General features: G+C 61.5%; 1 protein-coding gene across 1 annotated transcript; it reads left to right on the plus strand.

Moving 5' to 3' along the window:
• Positions 1-7,162: 7,162 nt before the first annotated feature.
• On the plus strand, positions 7,163-10,439 carry LOC140192833 (lysine-specific demethylase 2A-like; the record flags this gene model as incomplete). Its single annotated transcript, XM_072250316.1, has 3 exons — positions 7,163-7,501; positions 8,597-8,735; positions 10,361-10,439. Coding segments are annotated over exons 1-3 (260 nt in total), but the record flags the coding sequence as incomplete, so codon positions are not given.
• Between the last annotated feature and the right edge of the window lie 1,475 nt (positions 10,440-11,914).

The raw sequence follows: 11,914 nt of genomic DNA on the forward strand, positions 1-11,914 counted from the left end.
AGGGTTGTGGATGTGAGGGGTGAGTGTGCGAGGGTTGTGGAGGAGATGGGTGAGTGTGCGAGGGTTGCGGATGTGAGGGGTGAGAGTGCGAGGGTTGTGGAGGAGATGGGTGATCGTGCGAGGGTTGTGGATGTGAGGGGTGAGTGTGCGAGGGTTGTGGATGTGATGGGTGATCGTGCGAGGGTTACGGATGTGAGGGGTGAGCGTGCGAGGGTTGTGGATGTGAGGGGTGAGCGTGCGAGGGTTGTGGATGTGAAGGGTGATCGTGCGAGGGTTGTGGAGGAGATGGGTGAGTGTGCGAGGGTTGTGGAGGAGATGGGTGAGTGTGCGAGGGTTGTGGATGTGAGGGGTGATCGTGCGAGGGTTGTGGATGTGAGGGGTGATCGTGCGAGGGTTGTGGATGTGAGGGGTGAGTGTGCGAGGGTTGTGGATGTGAGGGGTGATCGTGCGAGGGTTGTGGATGTGAGGGGTGATCGTGCGAGGGTTGTGGATGTGAGGGGTGAGTGTGCGAGGGTTGTGGATGTGAGGGGTGAGTGAGCGAGGGTTGTGGATGTGAGGGGTGAGTGTGCGAGGGTTGCGGATGTGAGGGGTGAGTGTGCGAGGGTTGCGGATGTGAGGGGTGATCGTGCGAGGGTTGCGGATGTGAGGGGTGATCGTGCGAGGGTTGCCGATGTTAGGGGTGAGTGTGCGAGGGTTGCGGATGTGATGGGTGAGTGTGCGAGGGTTGTGGATGTGATGGGTGATCGTGCGAGGGTTGTGGATGTGAGGGGTGATCGTGCGAGGGTTGTGGATGTGAGGGGTGAGTGTGCGAAGGTTGTGGATGTGATGGGTGAGTGTGCGAGGGTTGTGGATGTGAGGGGTGAGTGTGCGAGGGTTGTGGATGTGATGGGTGAGTGTGTGAGGGTTGTGGATGTGAGGGGTGATCGTGCGAGGGTTGTGGATGTGAGGGGTGATCGTGCGAGGGTTGTGGATGTGAGGGGTGATCGTGCGAGGGTTGTGGAGGAGATGGGTGAGTGTGCGAGGGTTGTGGATGTGAGGGGTGATCGTGTGAGGGTTGCGGATGTGAGGGGTGAGTGTGCGAGGGTTGCGGATGTGAGGGGTGATCGTGCGAGGGTTGCGGATGTGAGGGGTGAGTGTGCGAGGGTTGCGGATGTGAGGGGTGAGTGTGCGAGGGTTGCGGATGTGGGGGGTGATCGTGCGAGGGTTGTGGATGTGAGGGGTGAGCGTGCGAGGGTTGCGGATGTGATGGGTGAGTGTGCGAGGGTTGTGGATGTGAGGGGTGAGTGTGCGAGGGTTGTGGATGTGAGGGGTGAGTGTGCGAGGGTTGCGGATGTGATGGGTGATCGTGCGAGGGTTGTGGATGTGATGGGTGATCGTGCGAGGGTTGCCGATGTGATGGGTGAGTGTGCGAGGGTTGCGGATGTGAGGGGTGAGTGTGCGAGGGTTGTGGATGTGAGGGGTGATCGTGCGAGGGTTGTGGATGTGATGGGTGAGTGTGCGAGGGTTGTGGATGTGAGGGGTGATCGTGCGAGGGTTGTGGATGTGAGGGGTGATCGTGCGAGGGTTGTGGATGTGATGGGTGAGTGTGCGAGGGTTGTGGATGTGAGGGGTGATCGTGCGAGGGTTGTGGAGGAGATGGGTGATCGTGCGAGGGTTGCGGATGTGAGGGGTGAGTGTGCGAGGGTTGTGGATGTGAGGGGTGAGTGTGCGAGGGTTGTGGATGTGAGGGGTGATCGTGCGAGGGTTGTGGAGGAAATGGGTGATCGTGCGAGGGTTGTGGATGTGAGGGGTGAGCCTGCGAGGGGTGAATATGCAAAGTGTGTGCTGTGGATTGGTGTCTGTGTGAGGGGTGAGTGTGAGAGTATTGTGGAGGAGAAGGTGATGACTGGGTCTGCGAGGGGTGAGTGCGAGGGGCAGAGGGTGGGAGGGCGAGGGGGGAGATGGGCAGGGGCGAGGTCAGAGGCCGTGGCATCAGCCGCGTTGTCAGTCGGTGGGACTGGATCAGGAACTGGGCCAGCTTCAGCTTGGAGGGGTGGGGGTGGGGGGAGGTCAGGGGTCGTGACCTGGTCGGGGTCACTGGCTTGGCTCGGGCAGGCGTTGCAGGTCGTGGAGAGGTCAAGGGTTGGATTTTGCCAGAGGGTGAAGGCTGTGAAGGGTTTGCAGGTTGGCTTTGGGCAGAGGGTGAAGGTTGGACAGGGGTCGAGGATGAAACTAGGGCAGAAGGCGAAGATCGGGCAGGGATAAAGTATTGAGTTTGGGCAGAGGGTAAAGTTTGGGCAGGGGTCGTGGGTTGGCTTTGGGCAGAGGGTGAAGTTCGGGCAGGGGTCGTGGGTTGGCTTGGGGCAGAGGGTGAAGTTCGGGCAGGGGTCGTGGGTTGGCTTTGGGCAGAGGGTGAAGTTCGGGCAGGGGTCGTGGGTTGGCTTGGGGCAGAGGGTGGTGGAGCAGGGGTCGTGGGTTGGCTTTGTGCAGAGGGTGAAGGTCGGGCAGGGGTCGTGGGTTGGCTTTGGGCAGAGGGTGAAGTTCGGGCAGGGTTCGTGGGTTGGCTTTGGGTAGAGGGTGGTCGAGTGGGGGTCGTGGGTTGGCTTTGGGCAGAGGGTGAAGTTCGGGCAGGGGTCGTGGGTTGGCTTGGGGCAGAGCGCAAAGTTCGGGTAGGGTTCGTGGGTTGGTTTTGGGCAGAGGGTGGAGTTTGAGCAGGGGTCGTGGGTTGGCTTTGGGCAGAGGGTGAAGTTCGGGCAGGGGTCGTGGGTTGGCTTTGGGCAGAGGGTGGAGTTTGAGCAGGGGTCGTGGGTTGGCTTTGGGCAGAGGGTGAAGTTCGGGCAGGGGTCGTGGGTTGGCTTTGGGCAGAGGGTGAAGTTCGGGCAGGGGTCGTGGGTTGGCTTTGGGCAGAGGGTGAAGTTCGGGCAGGGGTCGTGGGTTGGCTTTGGGCAGAGGGTGAAGTTCGGGCAGGGGTCGTGGTTTGGCTTTGGGCAGAGGGTGAAGTTCGGGCAGGGGTCGTGGGTTGGCTTGGGGCAGAGGGTGGTCGAGTAGGGGTCGTGGGTTGGCTTTGTGCAGAGGGCGAAGGTCGGGCAGGGGTCGTGGGTTGGCTTTGGGCAGAGGGTGAAGTTCGGGCAGGGGTCGTGGGTTGGCTTTGGGCAGAGGGTGGAGTTTGAGCAGGGGTCGTGGGTTGGCTTTGGGCAGAGGGTGAAGTTCGGGCAGGGGTCGTGGGTTGGTTTTGGGCAGAGGGTGAAGTTCGGGCAGGGGTCGTGGGTTGGCTTTGGGCAGAGGGTGGAGTTTGAGCAGGGGTCGTGGGTTGGCTTTGGGCAGAGGGTGAAGTTCGGGCAGGGGTCGTGGGTTGGTTTTGGGCAGAGGGTGGTCGAGTAGGGGTCGTGGGTTGGCTTTGTGCAGAGGGCGAAGGTCGGGCAGGGGTCGTGGGCTGGCTTTGGGCAGAGGGTGAAGTTCGGGCAGGGGTCGTGGGTTGGCTTTGGGCAGAGGGTGGAGTTTGAGCAGGGGTCGTGGGTTGGCTTTGGGCAGAGGGTGAAGTTCGGGCAGGGGTCGTGGGTTGGTTTTGGGCAGAGGGTGAAGTTCGGGCAGGGGTCGTGGGTTGGCTTTGGGCAGAGGGTGGAGTTTGAGCAGGGGTCGTGGGTTGGCTTTGGGCAGAGGGTGAAGTTCGGGCAGGGGTCGTGGGTTGGTTTTGGGCAGAGGGTGGTCGAGTAGGGGTCGTGGGTTGGCTTTGTGCAGAGGGCGAAGGTCGGGCAGGGGTCGTGGGCTGGCTTTGGGCAGAGGGTGAAGTTCGGGCAGGGGTCGTGGGTTGGCTTGGGGCAGAGCGCAAAGTTCGGGCAGGGTTCGTGGGTTGGTTTTGGGCAGAGGGTGGAGTTTGAGCAGGGGTCGTGGGTTGGCTTGGGGCAGAGGGCAAAGGTCGGGCAGGGGTCGTGGGTTGGCTTTGGGCAGAGGGCAAAGGTCGGGCAGGGGTCGTGGGTTGGCTTTGGTCAGAGGGCGAAGGTTGTGCCGGTGGTTGAGGGTCTGAAGTCAGAGGTTGCGGGTCAGAGGTCGGGGTGGAGGTTTGGGGTCCGGGTGAGGTCTGGGGTCGGGAAGGGGGTACAGGGTCCGGGGGCAGAGGTCGTGGTCGGGGGTGAGGGGTCAGGGGGAGTGGGGGGGAGGGCGGGCTGAAGGTCACCGGCACTTTCCTCACCGCCGCCGCCGCGTTGCCCATCCGTTGGGTTCAAACAACGGGCGCCCGCCTCCCGCCCGCCGCACCCACCAATCGGAGCCACACCGGCTTCTCCCGTCTCTTCTCTATTGGTCAGGCCGGCTGTCCGTCAGCGGATCGCCATCACCACCCGCCTCCCGGCCAATCCGAGCGACAGCCGCTCCTCCCTCCCTTCTCCATTGGTCAGGCCGGCTGTCAGTCAGCAGATGGAGCCTCGCCACCCGCCACAGGTGCCCCGCCCACTGGGCGGCCGCCTTTCAACCTGCTCCAGCCAATGGCGGCGCTTCCCGCCGCTCCCTTACTGTGCTCATTGGTCCGTCAGCCGGCAATCGGCCTCCCGCAACTATAGGTGCTTTCCCTCCCCATCCACATTCCATTGGTCCAAGATGCTGTGCGTCAACAGGCTCAGCCATTCGCGTTGTGACACCCCTCCATTGGTCAACACGGCTGTCTGTCAACCAACAGTCTCCTCCCCCTGCTGCGCGGCAAGACCGAATCAAACTTCAGGGGCGGCAGTCCTTCCCTATTGGTTATCGAATATGTCTGTCCTCCGATCACCTTAGCCAATCGGAGAGCTCAAACGCCGTCCCTTCCCTTAGGTCAACCCACTTTCTGTCTCGCTCATCTTTCCATTGCCTGAAAGGCTGTCCGTCAAAGGGCGACATTGGTCAGACCAGCCGTCCGTCAACGAATCATCTTCAATCGCATTCTGGGCCGCCTTCTCCCTACAACCATTGGCTTTAACCTCTGTCAATCTAACGACAGCCTCGTCATAGGGGAGCACCCCTCCTTTCCTATTGGACAACAATGGGCTTCAGCCGCAGCGGGGCTCCCATTGGTAAGGCCTTGTCCAAAGGGGAGGTCTCTGCAACCCAGCCGCAAAATCTACCTTTAATTGGTCCAGGCATCTGTCCTTTACACTGTCCGTCTTCAGTTCCAACCAATGAAACAGCCTTCTCCCGGCGCGTGTGTCAATTTCCATTCTTCATTGGTCTGCCCGGTTGTCCATCACCCGAAGGCCGAAAGTCCCGCCCTTGCCCTTCGTTCCCACCAATCAGCGCCTTACCGATGCGGTCAATCAGCTCGGGCGCACTTACTCTGCTCCGTCGCGCTCTTCTGTCAGTCACCCGCCGGGCTCCCCAACCATCCAATCGGCTCCCGGAGCCTCCCCCGCGCTTCACCTCTTACGGCTCCCCATTGGTGGCAGATGCATATGACGCCTCATACCCGCAGCCCCCCTCCCCCCGGTCCCACCCCCAACTCGCCCACCGACTGCGTCAGCAGCTTCGCATTCAAGCACGTCCATCTAAACCCATTAACCAATCCCCGAGCTCAGCATGTATTTTTTTTCTCTGCACTTGCTCGCTATTGGCTGCCGCCAACATGACGTAAACGGGTGCCGACTGCGGGACGACAGCATCACTGTCACCTGACGTCGCCGCTGGTAGCCGCCCCGTTCCCCTCCACGTCAGTCAACTCGCCCCGAACCAATTGCTCACCTGCCCCCGGTCGATTGCTGAAGGCGCCTGTCCGTCAACAGGCGCCGACTGTCGCTTCGCACAAAACGCCGCCGTTTTACGTCCCCGCCCCTTCGTCTCCCGTCAGTTAACCCGCCCGGACAAATCGCAGACCGCTGATTGGCTCGTCCCCGCTGGCCCCGATACCGCCCTTTCGTCGCTGTCCGTCAAGCAAGCGGTGCCAATTGCCGACAGCTCCCGTCGGTCCTCCGGCCGTTGATTGGCTGCCATCGCCGCCCGCCGCCTGCCATCCCGCCCTCCTCCCCGTCCCGTCCATCAAGCCGTTTATGGCCAATCGCTTCCGGCTCCCGCCCGTCCTCGGCTTCTGATTGCTCTACCGGGCAGGTCCCGCCTCCTGAGCCCCCTGTCCGTCAGCTGGCCACCGACCAATCGCAGCCGTCTCCCGCCGGACATCCAGCCGCTCATTGGTCAATAGGCGGGCGACGGCCAATCGGCGACGCGACGGTAAAAGAGGCCCGAAGATGGCGGCCGGGCAGATCCGGGCCCCAGTCTCGGCCGACTGAGGAAGGCAGGAAGGGGGAGAGAGGGCAGTGCATTGCAGGCGGCCGACTACGGCTCCGGCTCCAGCTCCAGCCGCCTCCGGGAGCCGGCAACCTCCGACGTCCAGCCACGTACCGCCCGGCCCCGGGTCGCTGCGCTCGGCACAGCCCGCGGCCTGGGGCAGTGGAGGCAGAGAGAGGGAGAGAGGGGGAAGGTGTCGCAGGGAGAGGCGGCCGAGGCGGGGAGGGCGAGAGGGGGCAGTAGGGGCGGCACTGCGGGCAGCGGGGGCGACAGGGGACCATTGGAGGGGCAGCAGAGGCGGGAAGGGGGCTTTGGAGGGAGGGGATACCCGCTGGAGGGGCAGAGGGGGCTTTGGAGGGAGAGGTAGGGTATTGGAGGGCAAGAGGGGGTCTTGGAGGGAGAGGTAGGCTATTGGAGGGGGAGAGGGACCTTTGGAGGGAGAGACAGGGTATTGGAGGGGGAGAGGGACCTTTGGAGGGAGAGACAGGGTATTAGAGGGGGAGAGGGGGCTTTGGCGGGAGAGAGGGTATTGGAGGGGGAGAGGGGGCCTTTGGAGGGAGAGGTAGGCTATTGGAGAGGAAGAGAGGCTTTGCAAGGGGAGCTAGGGTATTAGACGGGAAGGGGAGGCTTTGCAGGGGGAAGTAGGGTATTGGAGGGGAAGGGGAGGCTTTGCAGGGGGAAGTAGGGTATTGGAGGGGAAGGGGAGGCTTTGCAGGGGGAGTAGGGTATTAGACGGGAAGGGGAGGCTTTGCAGGGGGAGGTAGGGTATTGGAGGGGGGAGAGGGGGCTTTGGAGGGAGAGGTAGCTTATTGGGGGGAGGAGGGTTAGCCAGGGGAGGATTGGAGGGAGAGAGAGGGCTTTTGGTGGGTGAGGGGGTATTGGAGAGAGGGAGGCAGCATTTGGTTGTGGCGGAGGGGCGGGTGGGGAGGGTCTGATTGAAGCCTCAGGGGAAGGTGAGCTGACAGCTGGAGGGTGGTGAGAAAGGTAGGGCGGGAAACGTCGAGGGGGAGAGCGAGGTGCTGCTGCCTCCAGCCAGGCTGGCTTGAATCCCCAGGAGAGGGACCGGCTCACTCGGGGGCGGGGGGGGGGGGAGGCAGACCGACTCTGGAGGGACAGACGTTCCGCTGGGATTTACTTTCCGGGAATACTACCCCCACCCCCAGCCCAGCCCGCCAGGATCGTGACCCGCCTGGAGTGTTGATCCCAGGACCTCCGCGGCCGGCGGGGAGACGCAATGGAGAAGGAGGCAGAGCCAGAGTGCAGGAGTAGGAGGCTGGTGAGTGTTGGGGCGGAGGGGTGGGGGTTGAAATTCTGCACCCCCTCCGTCTCCGTGAGCCTACAAAGCCCTCCCCCCCCCCCCGGCTTCTGGCATCACCTTCCTCTCCCTTTTTCCATTACCCTCTCTGTGAGCCTGTCGCTCTCCACATCTCCGTCACCCCTCCCTTCCCTCCCCCCTCCCTGTCTCCTTTAACCCCTTTCTCATATGCCCCTCCCCTTCTCCATAATCTCCTCCTTCCCTGCACCTTCCCCATCTCTGTCACCCCTCCCTCCCCTACTCCCCGTATCCGTCACCCCCTCCCTCCCCTACACCCCTCCCCGTCTCCGTCACCCCCTCCCTCCCTTACACCCCACCCCGTCTCCGTCACCCCCTCCCTCCCCTACACCCCTCCGCGTCTCCGCCACCCCCCTCCCCCCCCTACACCCCTCCCCGTCTCCGTCACCCCCTCCCTCATCTACACTTCTCCGCGTCTCCGTCACCCCTCCCTCCCCGACACCCCTCCCTGTCTCTGTCAGCATCTCCCTCCCCCTGCATCCTCCCCATCTCTGTCACCCCCTCCCTCCCCTACAACTTTACCTGTCTGTCATCCCCTATGACCCTCCCCGTCTCCATCAGCTTCTCCCTCCCCATCCTACACTCCTTCCATCTGTCTTCCCCTATGACCCTCCCCGTCTCCATTAAACCCCCCTCCCCGTCCTACACACCTTCCATCTCCATCACCCCCTCCCTCCTCTACACCCCTCCCCGTCTCCGTCACCCCCTCCCTCCCCTATGACCACCCCTGTCTCCGTTACCGCCTCCCCGTCCTACACCCCTTCCCTCCCCTACACCCTTCCCGTCTTGGTCACTCCATCCCTCCCTGTCTACGCCACCACCCCCTCCCCTACGACCCTCCCCATCTCTGCCACCCCCTCCCTCCCCTACTTCATTTCTCCCTGACACCCGTCCTCCCTCAACTGCAGCGGTCTGTGAGACTGTGTCTCTCTCCTCACGTAACTTCACGTCTCAGACACGCCTCCCCTCACCTCTGCGTTCCCTCTCTCACCCCGTCTGTTCTTTGTCAACTCCCCCCCCCCCCCAAAAACCTGACAGCGAGCCGTGACCAGGCGCCGTTACGAGGACGACGGGATCTCGGATGATGAAATCGAAGGCAAGAGGACGTTCGACCTGGAGGAGAAGCTGTCCAGTGACGTGTACAGTGCAAGTTTCGTCCGCTTCATGGATGGCAAAGGTACCGACAGTGGGGCCCCCACCCCCCCAGCAAGGCCCAGAACAAAGTCAGCCCGGATTCCAGCACCCCAGCAAGGCCCAGTGGCCAGTCAGACCCGAGGCTGGAGAGAGAGGAGAATCAGCCGGGGTTCCTGATCCCCACCGTGGCCCCGTCACCCCCCGGGGTTAGAGAGAGAGAGGGGAGAATCGGCCCGGGTTCCTGATCCCCACCGTGGCCCCATCACCCCCTGGGGTTAGAGAGAGAGAGGGGAGAATCAGCTGGGATTCCTGATCCCCACTGTTGCCCCGTCACCCCCGGGGTTAGAGAGAGAGAGGGGAGAATCAGCCCGGGTTCCTGATCCCCACCGTGGCCCCGTCACCCCCGGGTGTGAGAGAAAGGGGGGAATCAGCCGGGGTTCCTGATCCCCACCGTGGCCCCGTCCCCCCAGAGGTTAGAGAGAGAGAGGGGGATCGGGTTCCTGATCCCCACCGTGGCCCCGTCCCCCCCCCGGGGTTAGAGAGGGAGAGAGGGATCAGCTGGGGTTCCTGACCCCCACCACAGCGTAGTTCATTGAAGTACACAGTTGTCATGGTCTTCCTCTGCTGTGCTGGGGTGGTCGGTGAGTGCGGTGTTGGGTTTCGGTCCCCCTGCTGTGGGAGAGATGCCGTCGAGCTGGGAAGGTGCAGAGGGAGATTCACAGGACTCAAGGGAGAGAGAGGTGGGGCAGGTTGGGTCTGCATTCCCTGGCGTGCAGGAGTGACCTTCCAGAGGTGTGTAAAACCACCAGGAGGTGGTGATAAAACCAGGTGGGGTGAATTCGCACAGACATTTTCCCCAGGGTCGGGGAATCAAGAACCAGAGGGCACAGGTTTAAGGTGGGGGGGGGAAAGAAATTTGATAACGGACCAAGGGGCAGTTTTTTTCACCCAGAGGGTGGTCCGTCTGTGGAATGAGCTGCCAGAGGGAGTGGTCGGGGCAGGTACATTGACGACACTCGGACAGGGACACGGATAGGAAAGGTTTAGAGGGATACGGGTGGTCTGTCTGTGGAACGAGCTGCCAGAGGAAGTGATCGAGGCAGGTACATTGACGACACTTGGACAGGGACACGGATAGGAAAGGTTTAGAGGGATACGGGTGGTCTGTCTGTGGAATGAGCTGCCAGAGGAAGTGGTCGGGGCAGGTACATTGACGACACTCGGACAGGGACACGGATAGGGAAGGTTTAGAGGGATAGGAGTGATCTGTCTGTGGAATGAGCTGCCAGAGGAAGTGGTCGGGGCAGGTACATTGACAACACTCGGACAGGGACACGGATAGGAAAGGTCTAGAGGGATACGGGCCACACCCGTGGAAATGGGACGGGGAATCTGGGCTGTCATGGGCCAGATGGGCCGAAGGGCCTGTTTCTGTGCGCTGTGGCCCTGCGTCCCCAAAATAAAATGCAGCCCCGCCCTTCTGCTCGGGGGAAGGGAGTGGGGGGACACCTGGGTCTCCTCGGTAACTCTCTGACACCCACCTCCCCACGACGGTGGGAAGGGGGGAGCAGAACTGGAAGCGTGGCGGGGGGGGGCAGGTGAGCGCGCGGACTCTTCCCCCCCCCCCCCATTCTAACTCCTCTCTCCCCCTCCTTCCCGACGCAACAGATTTCACCTTCCAGTACATCCAGCGAGACGGGCTCCGCAGTCCTCTGATCTTCAAGGAAAAGGATGGCCTTGGCATCAAGTGAGTGGGGTGGTGGGGGCGGGGGGGGGGGCTGGGGGTGGGGGCTTGCGTGAGGGGGCCGTCTCTTTCCCCCCCCCCCGTGTATCTTGCCTCCCAGAGGAGAGGGGGGAAGTCAGCTTGTTCGTTCGGTGCTGTGTTGTACGACGCGGCCGTGATTGTTGGCGGTCGGATTTTCCACAGAAGCGGTCGTAGTCATAGTCGTACTTTATTGATCCCGGGGGGGGGGAATTGGTTTCGTTACAGTTGCACCATAAATAATTAAATGGTAATGAAACCATAAATAGTTAAATAGTAATATGTAAATAAGTCCAGGACCAGCCTATTGGCTCAGGGTGTCTGACCCTCCAAGGGAGGAGTTGTAAAGTTTGATGGCCACAGGCAGGAATGGTCATACAGGAAGGTTGATACCCCCCCCCCCCCCCGTAGGCGCCCGTTCATCTCATGGGAGCATGAATTTGCGCCTTGGAAGGATTCCAGGGCGCAGGCCTGGGCAGGTTTGTATGGGAGACCAGCAGTTTATTTTGGGGAAGTTGAGGTGTCCACTGGCAGCACGATCTTCACTTGTTACATACACCTGTTGGGGTGCGTTCTCCAGCTACCTCACAAGGTAACCGTGGCCTTCAGCCGGGAGCGGGTGTCACCAGGTGGTTCCCCAGCCTTCACCGAGTGTCTCGCCCCTCAACCGCAACGCTCTCCAGTTGGTGGCCAAATCACTGCCCGTCTGCTCCTGGCTGCCAGCTCGCCTGCTCCAAATCCAACCAGAGGCTCGTTCTGCCTCTTCCCCCATCCTACGAGCTGCTTGTTTTCTGCTCCTTTGGTCCAGGCCCAGAGCTGACAACAGCCGCCATGCTGATTTGGCTGGGGAACCTCTGCAGCCGATCTCCACAGGGAACAACCATGCCTGCCATCCTTGTCTTCACACTCCTGCACTAAGGGCTGGGTACTTCAAGGCCTTTCTCTCGTGGGCCTCTTCCCATCCCTCCTCCCATGGCACAGTCAACTCAACCAGAATTATTTTCTTGTCTTCCGTTGACCACAGTACAATGTCCCGGGCGTAGGGTTGTGTGCACCACATCCGGGAACTGCAACCTCCTTCCCGCATTGACCCTCATCTCCCAGGACCTGGCCGTTAGCAGCAGATTGGGCTTTGGTTGTTTGGTTACGAAAGGCCTGGCTCCCTCTTTGATGAAGGTGATGGCCTTCCTCAAATCTGTGCCAGCCGTCCTCTTCATGTATCTCTCCCGCTCTAGTGTGCCAGCAAGAGCCAGAAGCACCTTATCATGGCGCCACCTATACCGTCCTTGAGTTAGAGCTGTTTTACACCCAGACAGTATACGAGCCAGTGTCCACAGAGCTTACAGTTCGGGTCCTCTCACATCCCCCATGTGTACAGATGTAATGGTGAAGGAAGGGTGTCACACACGGATCGCAAGATCTCCAGTCTCCATACGGAAGAGCTCCAGTCTCCATAACTC

The sequence above is a fragment of the Mobula birostris genome, unplaced genomic scaffold (assembly GCF_030028105.1).
Source record: "Mobula birostris isolate sMobBir1 unplaced genomic scaffold, sMobBir1.hap1 scaffold_2782, whole genome shotgun sequence".
Taxonomy (NCBI): Eukaryota; Metazoa; Chordata; class Chondrichthyes; order Myliobatiformes; family Myliobatidae; genus Mobula; species Mobula birostris.